Genomic DNA, 22708 nt, shown 5'->3' on the forward strand with positions numbered 1-22708 from the left:
GCTCGGGTCTGGCCCCCTCCAGCCGGCCCGCCCGCCGGAGGATCAGGTTCAGGTTCAGGTTCAGGGCGGGTGAGCGAGCTGCGCAGAGATTACAGATCCCGGCTTAAAACTGCCGCGTCCACCTTCTCCCAAATCTCTTTAGAACGAGAAGCCCAGTGTTGGGCGACGCTGGGAATGAGCCGGTGATCCAGGAGCGGAGACACAGGCTCGCCGCCCGGGCACCGCTGGTGGGCCTGGTGTAAATATCCAACATTGGAGCGTTGAAGAACGGAGACGGGATGTTTCCGGGGCGCAGGAGGAGACTGAGCTGGAGTCGGGTAGTCTTCTTGCTCGCAGCGCTGACCATTTGCTCTCTCTCGCGGTTCCCCACCGGGTCGTGGCCGGGATCGACGCTGTGGGGAGCGGGAGCCGGAGGCGCCTCCTTCCCTTACAGCAGAAAACTGCTGCAGGTCACAACATCTGGCAGCGCGCACACCCAGCTCCCTGGGACCCGGAATCCACACCCCAGGCTCACCGGGGCTAGAAGCCCCGACCCAGGACTCCCCACGACCAGCAGCCCCGACCCAGGACTCCCCACGACCAGCAGCCCCGACCCAGGACTCCCCACGACCAGCAGCCCCGACCCAGGACTCCCCACGACCAGCAGCCCAGACCCCGGGCTTGCGCGGACCAGAAGCGCTCACCCTGAGACCCCGAGTCCCCACCCCGGCCCCCACGGGTCTAGCACCCCCAACCCCGGTCTCACCGGCGCCAAGAGCCCCCGGCCAGGGGTCCTCGGCCCCAACAACCCGTTAACCAGAGACTCCAACAACTGGCCCCCTCCCAACCAGACCAGCGCCGCCGCCATCAGCAGCGAGCCGGCCCCGTCGGGGAAGCCTAGACTAAGGGGATGTATCCTGGTGGGCAACGAGATCGTGCCGGTGCCGGCGCCCACAGTGGCAGCTTCCACGCCGGGCAGCAGCGAGGCACCGGCCGGCAGCGTGGAGCCTCCCCCCGGCCACATCAGGAGCGCGTACCCGGTGGATGTATTCAGCCTGGAGGAGCGGCGCCAGGGCTGGGTGCTGCTCCATGTGACGGGCATGGTCTACATGTTCATCGCGCTGGCCCTGGTGTGTGACGAGTTCTTCGTGCCGTCTCTGGGCGCCATCATTGAGAGGCTGAAGATCTCGGACGATGTGGCGGGCGCGACCTTCATGGCGGCCGGGGGCTCGGCGCCAGAACTCTTCACCGCCCTGATCGGGGTGTTCATCTCGCACAGTAACGTGGGCATCGGCACCATCGTGGGCTCAGCCGTCTTCAATATCCTCTTCGTCATCGGCATGTGCGCCATCTTCTCCCGGGAGATCCTTTACCTCAGCTGGTGGCCGCTCTTCCGCGACGTCTCCTTCTACATCGTCGACCTGCTGATGCTCATCGTCTTCTTCCTGGACAACATGATCTGTTGGTGGGAGAGCCTGTGCCTCCTGCTCGCCTACCTGGCTTACGTGGGCTTCATGAAGTACAACAGCGAGATCGAGCAGTGGTTCAAGCGCCAGATCACCAACAACAGCAACGTGGTCAAAGTGATGTCCCTGCTCCACGGCGTCAAGGTGAGTGCGGGCCTCCCCCCCCACCCCACCCCCACCTGGCGTCACCGCCCCACCGGCTCCCGGCCGCTTCCCGGCCGCTTCCCCCCCCCCCCCCCCCCCCCCCCCACCTGGCGTCACCGCCCCACCGGCTCCCGGACGCTTCTCCCCCCTCCCCCCTCCCCGTCCAAGGTCCCGGCCACAGACTGAGTGGTAACCACAAGCAGATGGCTTCCAATGCTCCGGTCGCCTGCATGAGTTAGTGTGAGTGAGACTGAGTATGAGTCAGTGAAACTGTGTGTGTGTGTGTGTGTGTGTGTGTGTGTGTGTGTGTGTGTGTGTGTGTGAGAGTGAGAGTGAGAGTGAGAGTGAGAGTGAGAGTGAGAGTGAGTGTGTATTGGTGTGACTGAATGTTTATCAGCGAGACTGTGTGTGTGAATGAGAGTGAGTGTGAGTGTGAGTGTGAACCAATGAGACTACGTGGGAGTGTCAGAGACTGTGTGTGTGTGTTTCAGTGAGACCGAGTGTGTATTAGTGAGTCTGAGTGTGTCAGTGAGACTGATTTTGCATCAGTGAGACTGTGTGTGTGAGTGTGAGTGAGTGTGTACCAATGGGACTACATGGGAGTCAGAGAGTGTGTGTGTCAGTGAGACTGAGTGTGTATTAGTGAGTCTGTGAGTGTGTGTCAATGAGACCCAGTGTGTATTAGTGTGACTGAATGTTTATCAGTGTGTGTGTGTGAGAGTGAGTGTGTATCAATCGGTGTGACCGTGGTGTGTATTAGTGAAACTGCGCGTGTGCAGAGACCGCAGATGAAGAGGTCAGAGTGAAGTGGAATGAAGAATTTCAGTGGCATGGAACAGCAAGCTCGGGTCTGCCTGCCCCTGTGGTCTGAGCACTAGTTCTCCACTCCGATACAAGATTGGCAAGAATCGCTGTCTTATCTAAAAGACAGATAGGGTCCCTGGATGTTAGGAGGGGAACATATGAAATTATGGGAGGTGCAACAGCAATTACAATGATAAGTAGCATACGACAGGGAGAGATAGATGGGGATGGAAGAACACATCCGAGAGTCACAAGGAGAGGGCTGAAAGGAGAGGAGTGGGGAATATGTATGGTAATGGAATCTTGTTGGAACTGACAGAAGTTGCAAAGTAAGCCACACCAGTGCATTAGAATAAGAGTGGAGACCAAAATAGGCCTGAAATAAGGACTGCTCCATGTCTCCCAGATAAAGACACAGGTAGCTCAGGCAGCACAAGTTCACTTCACCTTTAATTTGGAGAAAGTGAGTGGAGTTTTAGGAGAACTAGTTACTTGTGGGGACTGATTCAGAGGGCGCTCAGACCCTTCAGGTCTGGGATGGAGATAAAGAGTGATTGGACATCCATGGCAAAGATGAGCCAGTTGGCAAAGTGGTGGAGGACATTAGAAGTCGCACATATGCCAAGTACAGAGCATCATTGGGGTGACTCTGAGCTTCTAGCTCCCTGTCACCAGCTTTCTCCACCCTGATTGTTCAATCTCTGGCTTCATGCACTGCTGCAAGGCCCAAGCTTGAGGAGCAACACCTCATCTTCCCCATGGACATGTTGCAGCTTAGGACTCAACGATGAATTTAATCATCTCGAAAAATGTGCTTTTCTTCTGTATCAGTTCTGCTGTAAGGTTTCAGCTGTAACATCATTCTTCTATCTGTCGTTGTTCATTGTTCAATAAGCTGAGCAGTTTCAGCATTCTTCCGTAAAAGGAAATTTAAACATTCAGAAAATGCTGGAAACACACAGCAGCTCAGGCAGAATCTGTGGAAGAGGTAAGCGAGTTAATGCTTCAGGTCAAAGAACTTGATCAGAGCTGGGAAAGTGAGGAATTGGTTTGTTGACTTGGTCTGCCTCTTTCCCAGTTGTAACAAAGAGCTTCAACCTGAAACACGACTTTGTTTATTTTTCCACAGTTACTACTTGTCCTGCTGAGTATGCCCAGCACTTATTCCATACAGCTAATATGTTGCTTCACCAGTCACCAAATCTGCTCAAGGACCCTTTTCCAGCATTCTTCATTTGCTCAAGGACCCCATGCATTCTTCATTTCCTGCAAAGATATGGGGTACTTTTACTATGCAGGCATCTCATGCCCAAGGAGTCAATCATTCTTCCTCTACCCTTTGTTCTTTCAAACTATTTTATGTCTAAATGTTGGAATTAAACATTATGTTGGAGAGAAGTTGAGCTGGACCACTGGCTGTTCCAACTGATGGTTTTGGTAACCTCGCTTCCAACTCCACCTCCACGACAATGTGTTTAAGAAGGAACTGCAGATGCTGGAAAATCGAAGGTACACAAAAATGCTGGAGAAACTCAGCGGGTGCAGCAGCATCTATGGAGCGAAGGAGATAGGCAACGTTTCGGGCCGAAACGTTGCCTATCTCCTTCGCTCCATAGATGCTGCTGCACCCGCTGAGTTTCTCCAGCATTTTTGTGTACCTCCACGACAATGTGTTTGATAGACTCCAACAATGAACTTCTGTTCTGAGTGCACTTGCAAGTTGTTTCTCAACAGCATGCACACTTTAGAGCAACCAGCAAATTTGTATGCCATTGAAATTATTTTGCAACCTCCATGCACATTGCTCAATCAATTCTGTCAGTAACCACACAGTCTGCTGACAGTCTCAGTTATTACCTTTTCTTTAAAATGGTTCCCTTGTCACGGTAATGACAGGAGGTGCAGACAGGAAATGTCCCAGGCTGTGGCAGCGTGTGTCTGCTCTCCTTCCTTGAGTAACCTCCAGCGGGAGCTCATCTCACAGGGACTGTTCATAATTCATTCTGATTAATCCCGTGTTACCTTGACCCATTTTAAACTAATTGCTGTGGAGCTTTGCACATGAGCCTGTGAAAAGAGAGAGATTAAGTATTGTGGATACATGCGGCCTTAATTTTAAGTATTTAGTTCACCATGCCAGTTGTGCATAGTTTGTGTAAAATATCAACCCTCCATTTACCTAAAAGAGAAAGCATGACCATTGTGACCACTCAACCACCTGGAAATTATCCACCTATTTAACATCTTGTAGTGACGTATAGAAAACATCCCCAATGAAAGTTTGCAAAGAAAGAACCCTCTGCATCCAGGAAACTGCCTGGAATCTGGAGGAAGTACACGGCAGACCATTTGGGTCATGACATTGCATTAAGACTGACAGTGTTGAGGGGGAGATAGCTGACATAATGAGGTCGGAGAGATGAGAGGTGGAACCAGTTAAGGGATGATGATGGCCAAATGGAACCAGGAGGGGGAGAGAGATGAATCTTGGTAATGAGAGAGGATGAAAAAGGTGAACAAAGGGAGAGAGACCCTGTGTGGATTGGAAAGAGTGGGAAAAGAACAAAATAGGTTCAGGGATCCTTAAATTGAAAAATCAACATTCATACCATGGCTTCCCAAGTGGAATATCAGGTGTTGTTCTTCTCGTTTGCATTTGTCCTCATCCTGGCTGCGAAGAAATGTGGGTATGGAAAACGGAGGAAAGATGGGTGTGGAAATGGGAAAGGAAGTTGAAATGAGATGTAACTGGAAGCTCAAGATGTCCGCCCTCAGGTCAGGTCCACTGTATCTAGTATGCGCTTGGTCTCACCATTGTAGATGAGGTCACCAAATGCATTCGGCCAGGTTAGAGGAAGTACACTTGAATCTCTGCCTCACCTGGAAAGACTTCATTTTCCTTGGATGGAGGTTGGAGAGGAGATATTTGGAGCAGGAGTCGGACCTTTTAGCAGGTGAATTTGAGGGCAGGGTTGGTGGAAAAGATGGTAAAATCCTAACGAGTGCAGGAAGCAGCTGTCAGTGAAGCAGAGAACAAGTTGGGGATAGGTACCAGAGTAAGTTTGGAACAAGGACTATTCCCTGTAGCCAATATAAAGATTGGCGTAGCTGTGCTCATGACTATTCCTTTGATTTGTAGATGGAGGGATTAATCGAAAGATAAGTTTTTGAGGGTGAGAGCAAGTTCTGCCAGATGAATTAGAGCGTTGGCAGTGTTGGTGTTGCCTCATGCGTCTCCTTGACCTGGAATCATTGCTTGCCATCCCATTCCAACATTTGTTGGGCTAGCGGGAGAGGGCTGGGCTCACTAACTGCCTGCCCCTCCATTCACACAGCCAGGTCTGAATATCTAAATGGGTGGAGTCATAGAGAGGCCCCATCCCCTGAACACAGATGGAGTTTGACAGGCAGCAAAGATGGGGGTGGAGCTTTGTTTGTGAGTAATTTCAACTTCTTTGAAAATGTAATTAAATACTGAAAAATATTAAGAATTACTTTATTTTCTGATAAAAATCTAAAATTAATTAAAACAGGTAAAACACCTGGAAGTAACTAAAAACATGAAACTAAAGCGACATGGTAAAAAATAACTGACCTTCCTCTCTCCATTTAACCAGCAGGCTTGACTCAAACCCATCAGTTTGAGGTGGTTTCTGATTTTCTGCGTGAGAGTTCTGTGCGGGTTGGAAAGGGAGATAGTTACGTGGATAGACTGAAAATAAACACGAAAGAAGGTCCCAAAGAGAAATGTCGTCTGTACATTTCACTACACACATCAAACACTTGTTCCTCCAGCACTTCAATTTTGTTTTGGCTCCAGATTCCGACAATGCCAGTTTTTTTGTGTCTCCTGAAAACGATCTTATTTTCAAATGTAACTAGACACTTCCCAAACGGTTCTAGCTTGGTCTCCGACTTTAAGAGCGTCCTCGGAAGCTTCCTCATTGACCAAATCTGTGAGCACCAGTCCTGATATCCTTGTGTTTAGCCCTGTATTGTTTCTACTGCCTATGGGTGTGATCATACAAGTGAACAACAATGAAAGAATGGTCACTTGCTTATGAAGATTTAGAAAGTCATAATTGGGGTGGGATTGTATCTAAAGATCTAATCTGTCACAATTTGCCATTCAAATCTTTATGGAAGTCAGTATTATGAAACATTTGCATGGTGAATAATTTTCAATTTCTCTTTCTTGCATGAAGAAGAACACTGATATTGATCTCAAAGATGAAGAACCAAGTGATAATACCAGGCTCAAGGTAAAAGTGCAACTAGGCAGAATCCAATAATTAATACGCTGAAACACCATGCAAAGCAGATATTGCTTTTGGTTTGTGTCATAAATGGCTTTAGAAAATTTACAAAAAGAATTGTGGTTTCATGGACTAAAGTTCATCTCTACAATCCATCATGGTCACATTTCCCTTTTGATAAGATGGAAAAGGAAATAGATTCTCAGTTTGAATCAACCAGGTTACTATTCCAATCTAACGTTCTTGAAAATCTTCTCTGAACTGATTACAAAGCATGAAGTCCTTTTTAGATAAGGAAACCAAAAATGTGCCCTGGACTGGTCTTGTCAATGCCCTACATAAGTGAACTTGACTTGCCTACATTGTATTCAATTTCTCTTCTCATGGAAAGTACTTTTACACTTTCTTTCCATCAGAAAATGTCACACGATAATTCCACCTGTTATTTATCTAAATTGTGAAATATTGTGGGCTCTGCACTTGTCCCTATGGCACACCATTCCTTACACCTGGACAACCAGGAACAAACTCATTTATTCTACCCTATGGTTCTCTTCACCAACCGATCTTCATGCGATTATGTTATCTCCTACATCGTGAGCTTTTAATTTGCGATCATAACCTGTAATACAGCCTTCTGGATAGTACATGGCCTGTTTCTCATTAATCCACAACACCAGTTATTTTTTGTCAAACAATTCTAATAACTCAATGTCCCTTCTTCAAATCATTGCCCGATGACCCTGAATTAATTTAAATGCCCAGCTTTAACAACAGGGTCCACATTTTCCAAATGATAGACATTGAACTAACCAGGCTGTAATTTTCTATGTCCTGTCTTCCTCCATTTTTGAATAAAATAGTTATATTTTCCATTTCCAATCCAATGGAGCCTTCCCAGTTACTTTGGAACATTTAAAAAATAGCGCATCAACTATTTGAACAATCACTTATTTAAGATCCTAGAATGAGGTCTGTCACGACCAAGAAGATGTTCAGTTTATTGCCCCAACAGTTTGTTCAGTCCCACAGGCCTGATGATTGTACTTTTCCTCAGCTCCTTGCCTTTTATTTCCCAATATAGAGCTACTTTGGTATTATTTCTTGTATTTTCTATCATAAAGACTGATCCTATACACTTGTTTCATTCATCCTCCAATTCATTTCAATTACTTATTCCCCAGACTCACTTTTTTTATGGCAGCAATTTGTTAACACTTTATTTATTCTCTTCCACCTCCATGCTAATTAGCGCCGACTCTGGAAATCTCTTCCTGACCCTTTACCTCTACTTCCTCCTTAAACGGACCTACCTCTTTAGCCAAGCTTTTGGACTCAAATTCTGCTGGATACCACTCATGTGAAGCAGATTGTGCCATTTTGACATGTGACTGTTCTGTAGTAGGCCATCACTTGGTTACAGTAGGAGCTCTCACACTTTAATCAGATACATCCTGTAAACTTAATAAGAAACAATTAGGGGAGAGAGAGAGAGAGAGAGAGAGGGAGAGGGAGAGAGGGGAGAGAGGGAGGGGAGAGGGAGAGGGAGAGGGGGAGGGGGAGGGGAGGGGGAGAGGGAGAGGGAGAGGGAGAGGGAGAGGGAGAGGGAGAGAGAACTTGAAATATATGTTGCTTGTCAGATGTGGAGAGGGTGTTTCCTCCTATGGGAGAATCTGGAATTTGGAGGTTACTTTAACTTAAGAGTTCATCCATTTAAGTCCACAACAAGGTGAACATTGTTCATTCAGACCCTCTGGAACTCTCTTCCATGGATGAGAGAAAACCAGGGATAGATGCAAATGTGATTTGAGGGTAGAGTCAGTTCAGTGGTTTTATTCCTACACCTAATTTCCATTTTTGTATATATTTGGTTCAATTACTGTTGAAAGTTCTTGTTTAATCCCTGACGTAAATATTTTGAAATATTTTAGTGCGATTTCTTATTTAATGTTTATCCAAAGGAGACTCTAGCGCCAGGATGCAGCACACCCTCTCTACACAACAGCACCCTGCGAAGCACCATATTCCAGCTCATGATCAACACACTGGACCCCTTAACTGAAGGTGAGCCGTGGGTAACCGGTCACTCACACTGAACGGGCCGGGTCAGGTCAGTTCAGGTCAGGTCCCCGTAATGAGATGCAATCTTGCGCTGTTTGCCATTACTTACAACCAGGGAGTTATGATCAGAAGATTAAGTCCAAAAAAATCTTTGGTGTAATAGCAAAGTTAGTTCAATGTTAACCATGTATTGTTTTTTCCACAAAGTTCACTGTGTCATGTGGTCAGCTAGGCTGACTTTGTGAAGGACACTCACTGCACTGGACAGAGGTTTAACTGGAATTTCAGTGGAGGCTTAACACACCATTAACAAATAACAATAAATTGTAAAATATTTTAAGATCATTCCTCATTTCTCCCAGCCTTGTTCTTTCCCATTCCTTAGATCTTCACGGGCTTTGCAAGGGAGGAGAGACTGTCTCCTCGTGGAGAATCTGGAACCTGGGGTCAGTTTTTAAACGCAAGGGGTTTCCTATTTAAAACAGAGAAAAGGTGCAATTTTTATTTTCTCAAAGAATTGAGTCTTTGGAAGCCTCTTCCTCAAAGGGAGATGTAAGCTGGGTCATTGAATATTATCAAGGCAGAAGTAGACAGATCTAGATAAGCAAGAGCAGAAACATTATTGAGGGGACATCGGCTGTGAATTATTGAATGGTGGCATAGGCTCGTGGGATGGATTGGGCTCCAGCTCTGAATTCATATATTTCCATGTTCAAGAGGATGGTCAAGGAATATGGTCTCTGGCCCTGTTGGCGTGTTTCCGTCCAGCCAAGAGCAATTACATGGAGGGTCGACTCTCCATCCATCTGACCCCTTCCATGTCACAGAATAACATAATAAACAGCTTCATATTATCAATAAAGGGCCTTTTAACTCAGCGAAGTGAGAGTCTCCTTTCTCAATCACCCTCTGACACATGCAGGATTACCAACTCTGCTTTACAAAGATAGATAAGCAGAGATTGGAGGCTAATCAGATAAAGTGGGAGCTGCAGCTGCTGCCCTGCTCTTTCCCTTTCCTCTGGTACACTGGACTCAAGAGGAGGCACCCATGTTATCAAATCACTAATTATAGAGGGAGGCTACTTCAGAAGTTCCCTAACACAGAAATTACAAACAATATGCTGTAGGAACTCAGCGGGTTGAGCAGCATCTACAGAGGGAAAGAGATATCACCGTTTCAACTTGAGACTCTGCATCAGTTTTAAGAGTGGAAAGGGATGATAACCCACACAAAATGAAGAGGGATTTCTTCCTTAGCAAAGAACTTTCTCTCTTCCCCGGAGTTCGATTAATGCTCAGAGTTGTCAATACCAGCTGGACACATCACTGATAGTTTCACCAAAAGTCACAAGCCCTGTACATTGGTTGTTCATCAACTCCTCATAGCCAGTTGGATGAATAAATGATTCTTGGCCTGCAGTCAAACACTGCTAAGGACCCTGGCACTACTGCTTAGACAGTGTGCCGTTCAGAGTCTCAGGGGCTCCTCATATGGAAGCTGGAGCTTTGTCTTCCAGTGTTCTGCTTCTTCAAGGAAGCACAAGACACGATATTAAAGAGGGACCCGTCTCCTCATTTCATTGCCAATGTTCGATGCGGTGATGATCGGTGTGGTGTTACAGGTGCAATATGAAAGCAGTTGTCAGCACTGGAGAGAGAAATGTAAATTAACAAATTGCTGATTAATGAAGTGCAAGATTGCAGTTAGTATTTCAACACTGCATCCTCACCCACCCACCAACACACTGGCCAGACTGTAGCTCTGTAAATCTATTACATTGGTATGTTTCCTGCTATTTCTCTCTGTCCTTTCTCTGGAACACCTTCCCTTGCTCCTGAGCTGAGGAACTTAGTCAGGTCCTTGCACAAATAACTTGCCTTGACCTTCTTTCCAAATCCACCTCTCAATGTTTGAGCTGGGGTTTGAACATGTCTTGGAACTAAACCTTTGGCCCAGATTAAAATTTCCTTTCATATTTCTGGAAAAACTCAAATGCACCTCCCCAATGATGTAGCAGACTTGTTTATTTGCTTAACATAAAATGTCATTAGTTTCAGTGTCAGGAAATCCGCGCTAGTCACAGACCTGAATCTTTTTCAAATCTCAACTCGCAAAGATATAGTTCAATAGACAGCTGAAAGGAATTGATTTTGTTGATTGGAGTTTGCTAATTATTGGGAGTTTTTCCTCCCTGTGCAAATTCCAAGTTTGACCTTCTCAGCACCCTGGCTTTGCTCCGGCAGCCAGGCCCTGCTACTGGATGCGTGTGAGATGAAGGAAAGTTCTTGGGTTGTAATCAGATTTGTTGAGAGCTGAAGGAAAGCTGGATCAAAGCGGGAGCCAATCAGCTTAACACCAAGCGATGAGTTAGCGCTCAGCGAGCCGTGTCGGATCCATCGCAGCGGCTGCTGCCCGCAGAGTGACTCCATCTCACTGTCACTCACTGACCAAGGGCAGCATCTGCACAGATACAGGATGGTTACTGCAGGAATACGCTATCCGACTCTCCAGCCCCTACTGGGTTTGTCCAAGAGCTGTCTTGCTGGTCCTAGACCCCAACGTCTCCCCACGGTTCTGCAAATCATACTCAACTACTTATTCAGCTTTTTTCTGAAAGCAAGTTTGAATTTGCCCTCACCACTTCTCCAGCTTCACATTTCAGGCCGTAATTACTTGCTACGTCAGTAATTATTCCCTCATGTCATCTTTGGCTATTTTGCCAACTACTTTAACTTTCTCCTTTCGGCCCTTCCATCAATGGGAACTGTTTCTCTCTCTCTCTCTCTCTCCACTATGTTTACATCCTTCATGAATTTAAATCCCCCACCCCTATCTGATCATCTTGCATACACCCCTGCACTAAGGAGGAAAACCCAGCTCCTCTAATCTATTCACAGAACGAAACACTTTCAATCCTGAGATAAATTCAGCGAGTCTCTTCAGCACCCATCTCTAAACCCGATAGACCTTGAGTCCATCAGTTGAAAGTTTTCTCAAAACTTCCTTCCTGTGCTCATTTTTAACAAAGCCCCAAATCCTGTGTTTTTAACCACTTACTTGATGTGCCCAAACATTTGCAGTGAGCTCTGCACATATACTCTAGATCACAATTCTTAGATCCCTATTAGAATTACGCTCTCTAGATCATATTCACCTGTTCATTCTTTATTTTCCGTCAATTTACTAATTTCCATGTTGCTGCAGACTCTTTACTCTTTAACCCCTGGTGTCCAATCTCTGCAAGAATGCTTTTTAGGAATCAATACCTACATCATCAACATTTCCTTCATCAATCCCCTTTATTCCTTATCAAAGAGTCAGTCCAGTAATTTAAACAAAATTAATCTTTTACAGATCCATACTGCCTTTCTTTAATCAATTATAGTTTCCAAGTTAATGGTAATTCTGTCCAAGACTTGATCCAAGGACTTGCTCCATCACTGTGGATAAACTGTCTGGAGTGTAGTTTTGGGGTTAATCCCTATACTTTGGTCAAGTGAAAATAAAATGTTGTAGGATTCTTAACTTTTAGAAGATGACAGTGAAGAGGGGAGAGGTGGTCCAGATTTTAAACAAAAGGCTAAAGTTACAGAGAGGAATCTGCAGAGCTCAGGAGATCAAGATGTCAGATCCACGGGTTTTGAAGGAGTGGTCCACAGATCTCAATTTGTTGTCAACTTCCAAAAATATCCTCGGGTTGTTGAATAGATCACACAGATTAGACTGTGGCTAATGTAATCTCACCATTTAGGAGGAGATGGAATTGAAAACATGAAGAACTGCAGACCAGTTTACTTTACCACAGTACAGGGAAGATGTTTGTTTAAAGTAGGAGTGCCAGTAATAAGATTAGAACAGGATCAGTATGGATTGATGAAAGGGAAATCTTGTTCAATAAATCTTTTGATGTTGAACCTTTGACAATTAACCACACACGGGATTACTAACATAACTAGAATGCACAGCAGTGGGGATTAGTTGGTGTGGACGGAGGATTGGCATTGGATTGAAAACAAGGAGTAGGAATATATAGACTGCTTGTAGACTGGGGATCTGTGACCAGTTGTGTACGGATAAGAGAACCCCAGCCATTCACAATCTGTATCCACAGCTGATGCTCACACAATACAAAGAACCACAAAGCTTTACATGTGTGGACTGCACGTTAGTGAACCAGCAAATCCTGAAACATGGCACTTGGCTGGCCATGGAATTGGCATAGCCAGGAAGTCAGAGCTGCTGAAGTTTGTCATGTCAGCACACCGAGATCGGTATGGTCTTGGGCCAGGTTTGAATACTCAGTCCGGCACCATCCTGAGCTCAAGTTCAATGAAGTTTGGGAATTGTTGGGGCCAGCTGTACAGACCAATGTCCAGCACAACGTCCCAGTGTAGAGACACTGTCCAGTCCACATGACCACTTTCCTGACAGATGCCTGCACAATGTTCATAGGTCTGGAGGTAATGATCTCAGGGTGGAGGGCCCAGTCTAGGTTGGATGCAGAGGGTGGTATCTGAGCTCCAGCAGGCTCACAGATGGAGGTTGAATGAAATCCCATCCCCATGTCTGATCTCCAACTCCTGCAGATGTTCACAAGGAAGTTGCGTGTTTGTGCTTTCACTGCCCATTCTCTCAAGGAAACAGATCCTTTCCTTTGCTGCTCTAAATTAGAGATTGATAAAGAACATGCGTAAAGTCCGAGTTTATCACAGAATGAGCGTTAAGTATTCTGTATCCTTGAAGGAGAAAGATAAGTGCGGAAACTTCAGAAGCACAGAGCAATGATGAACACTACCCCTCCCGTATCAACCACCCATCATCCCTCAACCATCGACCACTCATTATGTCTCCCCCCATCCAAGCCCGTCGTCCCTCAAACACCCACCCATCAAACCTCTATCTGCATCTATCACCCCCTCTACCAATAACCATACTTCACCCTTCCCATCAACTAGTCATCACCCCTCCCCCAGCAGAAACACATCACCCTCTCCCCATCAACCATACTTCATTCTTCCCCATCAAAGCCTCATCACAGCAACCCACCTATCATCCTCCCCATCAACCAAACATCACCCCATTCCCATCAAAGCTCCCTTCCCCCAGCCTCAGCGTTTCACCACATGCCCCCACATACACCCCATTTCCACACAAAGCTCTTCACCAGCTAAACACCCTGCTCATATTCCCACATGTCCCTTAAAAAACACAACTGCTGTCTTATCACCTCTTCCTCTCCTTTCACCTAGGGGCCCAAACTGCCTCCCAAGGTAAGCAGTGATTTATTTGCACTTCTTCCAGTAGTGAACTGTATGCACATGGACATTTTAGCAGATGATTGAAAAATCGGAAGCTTGAAGGCTCCAGCTTCCACAGGGGTTCAGGGTGGAACTTGTGTTAAGTGTTAGCCGAGTCACTCATGGTGATTTCAGAATCTTCTCCCTCGCTTTTGTTTGCAGTGAAGTTTATGCAGAAGGCTGAAGTAATGAACAATATGGCCAATGGAAATGGAGGCCCAAAAGAAGAACGACAAACAAAAATGAAAGGTGAGACCCAGAAATGCCAGTGAGTGGATAACAAGGCAGTAGAGGAAGGAATGGCGTCACCATCGGTGGGCCCAAGCACTGTCTTCTTGCTTGGCCAAAACTGAGTTTCAGTTGGGGAATAAAAGGAAGGGTTACATTGCAGATATCCCAGGACAGGCGGCAGTTTATTATTGACCACTAGAGTCATTATTTCCCCAGTCTGCCACCTGCCCCTAGTACAACCAGTCTGCTTCCATTTGGTCCACTAATCTGGCTCGGGGAAAGCTGAGTTCAGCTATCTAGTGATGTTATGTCCTGTTATGTCCTGGTCTAAACTTGCCGAACGCTTTACCCAACACGTGTTCTGCCTGATAGGGCCAGATGGAGAACCCAGTCGCTGTCCACTTGAATTTGGCGCAGATGCTGGAACAGGTAGCAAAAAAAGGAGAGTAGCTGGAGGTCAGGCAACATTTGTGAAGGGACTGGACCGTCTTTTCATTTTTTATATAATTATTTATCTATATTACTAAAAGTCTGATCTTGACCACTTCCTGTTGTTCTGTATATCGATTTTAGAAAAAACGCTGCTGCTTACGGCTGTGATTTTTGGCCATCTTACTCAGAGTCCCCCTCCGCTGCGCAGGACAAGAGGATTTTTCCCATCTATGAAAAATAAAAGTGTTATTAGTGTTTAAAAAATGTTGAGATTCTCTCTCCTGAAGGCCATGCCCCTTCTGGAAGGACTATAAAACCCGGATGTGAGTGCCTCAGTCAGTCTCTGCAAGATGGGGGAGCGAGAGGGTCACATCTCTCAGTCTATGCTGTGAATAACTGAACACATGTCTACTAAACTGAGTAGTTTTACTGACCCATCAGTGCCCTTAATGTGGTTTGAAAATATCGCTAAAGCTGTGTTGCCTATGGTTTGGAAATGCTAAAGCTGTGTTGCCTAAGATTTGGAAATGCTAATTAAAGTTGCCTGGCCTAATTAAAGTTGCATTCCCTAATTAAAGTTGCCTTGCCTTCGATATAATTAAAAGTCTAATCTTGACCACTTCCTGTTTGCACTTTATATTGATTTTAGAAAAAACGCTGCCACTTACGGCTGTGATTTTTTTGGCCATCTTACTCAGAAGTCCCCCTCCGCTGTGCAGGACAAGAGTATTTTTCCCATCGATGAAAAATAAAAGAGTTATTAGTGTTTAAAAAACGTTGAGGTTCTCTCTCCTGTCAATCACGCCATGAAGGGCACGCCCTTTCTGGTAGGAGGGGAAGGGACTATAAAACCCAGAAATGTGGGCGTGGCTCAGTCTCTGCTAGATGGAGGAGGGAGAGGTCACGACTCGCTGTCTTTAGTGGCCTTGCACCCTGCTTGAAGTGGTAAGAAACTGCACTTGAATTTGGTGGCCTTGCACCCTGCTTGAAATGGAATTTCAAGGAATAGCAGTGAGTCAACTGCCAGCCCACCAGTCGTGAGTGAGTTGCCAGCACAACAGGTTTGAGTGACTGAGCCGCCAGCCCAAGAATCCATTCGGTCATACTAGAATACAATGTCCATACTAGCCCTCTGGATACCAGTCCCTTCAGTCCACAACACCACATACTTGCATTCCAGAAAGCTCCCCCCCCCTCCACCCTCACTTGCCACCAATATTGGAATTGGTGGAGAGGTGGTATATTGCGTTGGGGGACCAGCCCTCCCATGTGATGCTGGGACCCAACGGGTCCCACTTAGTCTAGTTGAATTTAAATGTTGCAAGTATTGAACCAGAATAGAACTTTCCACCTGAAATAAGGTTCCGTTTCATAACATGCAGAGGGCTGCAGGCTTGAAGCTCCCACACTTTCTGTTTCAGATGGAGAGACAGAGGAGAGGACAGATCTCCCGAACACGGTGAATGTCCCAACTGACCCGCCAGCCACATCACCACCCGAAACTAATGATGATGCCAATACTAACCAGGACCCAGTACGTGATCCCAAAGGTTCCACAAAGATGCTTGTTCCTTTTCTCTGTTGGGTTCAATGGCTAGCAGGCAGGAGGGTGAGGGTGGTGCTACTGGGTCAGGTTCAGTGTTAATTGGCTACTGTATCCTCTGAGATACAGGCTCTGGGGCTTCAGTCCTGCACCAAAACTCTTTCAGTGTAGGCTTTGCTTGAGCGGACGCTGATATTCTGGGTGAAGTTTTACAATTTTTTAAGGGAATTGTGTAAAGCTGGTTGAGGATATTACAAGGAAAAATCAGATGGAAAACAACATTGGGATGATTTGATTGAGAGACAAGCAGCATTCTATGGATGCTGCTAAGTGGAGATCAGGGATATATTGACAATTTATCTCGACTTCCACTTGTCTAGCATGGATTCCATCTTATGGATGAGTTTGTTGAAGAAATGACAAACTCACATGGGTGATGTTGGCGATTTGTCTCTGAGAACTTTCAGACATGTTTTGATAAAATGCCACATCATAACACAAATGAATCTGGAGAGTTTGAAGGAGCATTGGCTGTGTGGAACTACATAATGTCATTGGGACAGAAAGCAAAGAGCAATGGTGAAATGTTATTTCTCAGGATGGAGGGAAGATTGTGGGGGTAATTTCCCAGGATGGGGATACTGAACCACTGTTCTCTGCGACACGTTAGCAACCCAGAGTTTGGTACATCAGTCTTCATTTCAAACTGTGCAGAGAAGCTATAAACAGTGAAGCTATTGGAACTTCAAGAGAATGATGATTGGTTGAAGTAGATGCACTATAATGCATAGAATTGTAAGAGTCACTCAGCTATCCCATATGGATGTGGTGTTTTACCTTGTTTCTGAATAACATGGGTTTGACCTTATTAAGAACATTGTTATAGCTTTGAACAGTGAATTCAGTTCCTGGCATTGGAGGACCATACTCTTTCAGAACATTTTTGCACTGCGCTTTGTATTACTGATGTTTATCCCTGGCATATTTCACAGCAATTTCAATGTGCAGTGAATGCCTTGAATTAATTTCTGTAAGTCTGATGCTCAGTCATTTCTCATTAGAAAGAATCAGACAGCAAGGGTGAAGATGATGGAGGTCAAGGTGGTGATGGAAGTTCTGATGGTAACGATGACGATGAGAGCGATGACAGCGATGAAGATTCTGATGACGAAGATGAGGAGGATGAGGAGGAATCCGATGCTGAAGAACCTTTAAGTCTCGAATGGCCAGAAACACGGCGGAAACAGGTCACGTACCTGTGTCTTCTCCCCATTGTGTTTCCACTCTGGCTCACAGTGCCTGACGTCAGAAACCCAGTAAGTGAGGCAGTATTGCAAAAAGATTAGTTATTAGCAATGAGCATGTGTCACGCCCGAAGTCTGATCATTTCTTAACCAAGAATCTATGAACATGAATAACATGATCACTCTGTGCCTTCTATGCAGACAAATTCCTTTGCTTTGTTTGCCTGCCCCAAAGGTTTATGTTATATTTCCTAAAAAATGTAAAAGGGATACTGGTAAGGTGTCTTTATCTTTTTTTTTACAGGCTTCAAAGAAATACTTTTTTGGTACTTTCATTGGATCAATTCTGTGGATCGGTGCATTTTCATACTTGATGGTGTACCTGGCTCACCAGGTAGGTACGTGTACCTGATCCCACGTGGGCTCAATCCATGTCTGTGTCAACTGCAGAAAGAATATTAAACCCAGGATGCGCAGCTTTAAGTCATGAAACTCTTAAATAAATCAAAGAAGCACAAATCTGGCATTGCAGATGTTATTCTTCAGATAGAATACCAATAAACAGCTCAGGACAGTCACCCTCCACTTAGTGGATTACTAAGCATTTAAAGTGATAAAACTGACACCACTTCATACATAGAAAACAGTTTATACAAATTCAAATAAATTTTCAAACCACTGATCTCATTGTGAGATGTAACACTGCTGCAATTAAGCTTGAAGTAGCATCAAAACCACTACATTTTGTAGATGTGTGTGTGACTAAATCTTCTCATTAGATCATAAATCTTACCCGGGCAAACATCTGAGAAAGTGTACATTTCAAAAAAAAAACCTGAATGGGAAAAATGATTTGATTCTCGCCTGGATGAAGGGGAGATGGTTGCCACAGAATTTGCCTTAAATGGTTGAGTTGAATAAATTAGAAAGACTTCAGCACCTTCCAGGTACTTCATAAAGTTTTCTCCTTTTAATGAAAACGCAGACTGTCTGGGTCAGAGTTTGCATGGTGCAATGCTCTTTGGGATACAATCCAGGAAGGTGCTGACTGGCCGTGGGGTAAAAAAGCTGGACATGGTCAATGTGGATCTGCAGCAGGCTAGCACCATGTTCAAGTGACTATTCCTGTTGTGAGTCCCAGACATATTGAATGTGTTAAAGGCATGCTTTCTGACCCACTTCCTGCTGTTGATATATCTTCCAAAGACAAACAAAGGAACAGTTAATGGCCATTTTCTAGCATCATCTGTGGCAGAAAGATCATGTTTTAATGTAAACCTCTGTTCACCTGCAAGTAGCTAATTCAAACCCAGGGTCCAGAAGGCAGCCTCTTTCTATAGCTAGCTAGGCTATAGTTGTCCTCAATGTTGACCTGATCAGTGATCTAAGAGCAAACATTCAGCAGTTCAGGCAGCATCTAACTAGAAACAGTTAACTTTTCAGATCAATAATATTTCATGAGTTCTGGGATCCTGTTATTTTGGAGCATTGGTATCACAACTATTTCCTTTCTCACTCAGGTTGGTGAAACAATTGGCATTTCCGAAGAGATAATGGGTTTGACTATCCTTGCCGCAGGCACCTCGATCCCTGACCTCATCACTAGTGTTATAGTCGCTCGAAAAGGTCTTGGGGACATGGCAGTGTCCAGCTCAGTGGGAAGCAACATCTTTGACATCACAGTTGGGTAAGAATCACTCTCAAGCCTTGGCGAAGGTGAATTTCAGCTGAAGGATGCTGATCTCACATTTCTTGATTTCTGCAGACTATCTGTAGAAATTCAGGCCCACACCTCCAGAGCATAACATTCAAAATTTCCTTCTAACTTCAGAATAACTTGCCTTACTGACAGATTGTGGGCTCTAATGAATGAACCCAATTAGGCAAATCCTTTCGTGGTGTACCGAGGGAGAGCTTCACATTTGATGGCTGTTTTCTGATGAGATATTTTCATTTAAGAACTCACCCTTGTCCTCAACCCCATTAGTTTCAAACAGATTTAAATTTTCACTGGTTATCCTCTTGCCTTAAGATGATAAAAATTGTTTGGGGATTTTCCCAAAGCTTTATCCAACTATTGATATCTCTTGGGTAGACACAAAATGCTGGAGTAACTCAGCGGGACAGGCAGCATCTCTGCAGAGAAGGAATGGGTGACATTTCAGGTCAAGACCCTTCTTCAGATATCTTTCAATATCTCTTGACATCCATGATTCGATGGGAATGACGTTCTGACCTTTCATCCTTATGGAAACATATTAGCCTTGTTATCTTGCTATTACACATTTAAATGACTCGCACATTGGAAGTAGACTAAGCTGCAAGGAGCTGCTCCTAGTCTACTTTGCCCAGGTCCTGCATTATGTTATTGAAATTTCCCACTGCTATAATCTTATTCCTGTTACACCTTTTTACGATTTGTCTTGTTATCTGTTCCTCTCTGTCCTGGTGACTATTAGACCTGTTGTATACCCCATCAAAGTGATCACATCCTTTTTGTTGTTATAAGCTCTACCCATATGGCCTCATTTGAAGAGCCTTTTAAGACATCCTCCCTCATCACAACAGTAATAGATTATTTCATCAATCTTGCAAAACCACCTCTATTACATCCTCCTTTGTCATGCCTGAAGATTCTATACCCTGGAACATTGAGCTACCATTCCTAGCTTTCTACCATAACCCATTCAATGGTGTAGGCCTTACCTTCCCCCAGAAATTGTCACAGTAATCCAGAAATCTACAATTTTCCTTTGTATCGCTTTTAGCTACTTGTGCATCTGACCTATCCTCACAATTATGAGGCACCAATGGTAGGTTAAAAAGATTGGTGTTGATCAAGTGGATAGATATGCAGAATAGGGTATTCTCAGAGAAATTAGAGTGCTGAGGCAATTGAACGGAGGATGAGAATACTAAATTCCAACCATTTTGCCTCATCTGTCATACTCCCCTTTCTCCAACACTCCAAGGACCAGTTAATGTTATTTTGTCTGCGCACTTATATCAGTGAGTAACCGGTCTGGAGAAACAGGACTACGTCAAACTCAGCCAAATGACTGCCTGTCCTTGCCTCCAGTTATCTTCACTCCGTCCACTGGGCACCCGCCAATCAATGCTGGTGGGTAGAAGTCACCAGATGCACCTTTTAACTTACTTTGATTTTCTCTGTTGCAGGCTTCCAGTGCCCTGGTTATTATATGCGATGTTTAACGATTTCCAACCAGTTGCAGTCAGCAGTAACGGCCTGTTCTGTGCCATCGTACTTCTCTTTCTGATGCTGCTGTTTGTGATCATTTCCATTGGCGTCTCCAAGTGGAAGATGAACAAAGCGTTGGGCTTCACCATGTTTTGCCTCTACTTCTCATTCTTAATTATCAGTGTAATGCTAGAGGACAGGATCATTGCGTGCCCAGTGTCCATATAAACTCTGACTTTCTACCCAGACGTGACAGAGGGAACTACTGAGGAGAGGATCCGCTGCAACGTAACTGGTTGTCAACATGAAGATGGCAAGTTACGGAGATATTCAAAAGCACCAACCTCAACCGTACCCAGAATTTACATTTTACTATTGTTGCTTTGACATTGACAAATTTAGTCCACTACTGAGGGAGTTTGCTGAACATGGAGGCAGTTGGCAACAATTGTAAACAGGAGGAGAAAGATAACAAGTTATCAATCCCTGTTGTCTTGTACTAGGAGATACAGAGCAGTTTTGTCACTTTCCAAACTAGATGTGATTAATGGTTATGAAATGTTCATTATGACATAACCTCAATGTACATTGTCACGTTATGATTTGTTATATACCAGTAACAAGGCACAGAATCAGCATCAAACTCAGACCAATCAGGCAACACTTTGGTAACAATTGTTGCCTAATTGTTAGGCAACAATTGCCTAATTGTTAAGTATTACAATTAAGTAACAATTTGAAAAAAATGTTGTCAAAACATCATCGAAAAGATTGAAAGAACTTCAGCTTCGACTGTGTCATGAAGCAAACCAGTCCCCCCCCCTCCCAAGTGGGACAACATATTCTACATTTTTCCAGGGCTTTTTAGTTAATGCAATATCTTTTAAACAAATCAGTATTGTTTTAGAAAGAGGAGGCTCAAAGACATCACAAGAGGTGAGAGACACGCAGTAACCATTGAGTGTGTACTCCAATAACCTCATCTATGAATAGTTATAAAGGCAGAACTCATAGGTTCTAGGATCTCCGATCCAATACTGGCCGCCTGCAAGCAAAGCACCTCTTACACAGCCGTCTCAATATTTCATGCCACTATCTGCATCATACAAAATTGTCATTGTGTAGCAATAAACACAGCATAGAAGCAAATATTTTTGCCAGCCAACTAAGTTGGTTATTGATGCAAAAGTGACAAAAATCTTTTTGTTCCTATTAGGATTTTGTCACTTGAGATAGGTGTCCTTGAGTCTAATTTAGTAATTTTAAACCAGAATGGAGGGTGTCAAATACAGTGTAGAAATGGAGGTGATGGCAACAGACTGGTGCTCCTCCATTCTCACAAATCTGATTAAAGATAAATATTTTCTTGTACCAGGTGCCAAAGGCCAATTCCCTGATGGGAATCACTTTTGCTAAATGTCCTCCAAATTGGATCTCAAATTATACAATTTCTTCTAAAAAGTTCCATCAAGCAAATAAATAAGTAATTGAACAGAGATTATCTCATTATACAAGGACTCACAAGTTCCTTTGAAATTTAAACACAAACTATTTTCATATAGAAAATTAAAGATTGTTTAAAATTATTTAATCCTGACTTTTCATAAATTAAACACTAATCTGTATTACTGTAGAATGCTTCAGATATCATATTGCTCTGTTTCACAGTATGCCTCACATAAACTAGAACAGAGGAACAGAATCCATTCAGCCCCTCGAGAGCATTCTGCCATTTAGTAGTCAATGACGAACTATACCTCAAATCCTTTCAACATCCTTTGACACCATAAGCAACAACCTGTATTTGGGGAATTCCATACTTTCCCATCATCATCCCACTGCTATATGGCCCTGTTCTCATTTTTGTTTGATTTATGCACTTGAAACAGCTTGTTTTGAATACTTTCTACTAATATAATTGCAATGGAGATGTGGCCATTGATAATGCTTTTTGCTGCAGATGAGTTTACTCTGGCATTCTGAGCAATAATCAGCGAAACTAATTAGGTGGTTGTACACTGAGAAATATTGAGCTTTCCATGGATTCTA

The 22708-nt window shown here is 44.4% G+C and overlaps 1 protein-coding gene across 1 annotated transcript; it reads left to right on the forward strand.

The window, feature by feature from the left end:
- Window positions 1-278: 278 nt before the first annotated feature.
- slc24a1 (solute carrier family 24 member 1) lies at window positions 279-20748 on the forward strand. Its single transcript, XM_055660965.1, has 8 exons — window positions 279-1589; window positions 6599-6655; window positions 8611-8713; window positions 14173-14259; window positions 16095-16207; window positions 17278-17532; window positions 17765-17854; window positions 18981-20748. The coding sequence occupies exons 1-8, from the start codon at window positions 279-281 to the stop codon at window positions 19149-19151; spliced, it is 2187 nt and encodes a 728-aa protein (XP_055516940.1). The 3' UTR covers window positions 19152-20748.
- The last annotated feature ends 1960 nt before the right edge of the window (window positions 20749-22708 follow it).

This window comes from Leucoraja erinacea, chromosome 33 (assembly GCF_028641065.1).
Source record: "Leucoraja erinacea ecotype New England chromosome 33, Leri_hhj_1, whole genome shotgun sequence".
Classification (NCBI taxonomy): Eukaryota; Metazoa; Chordata; class Chondrichthyes; order Rajiformes; family Rajidae; genus Leucoraja; species Leucoraja erinaceus.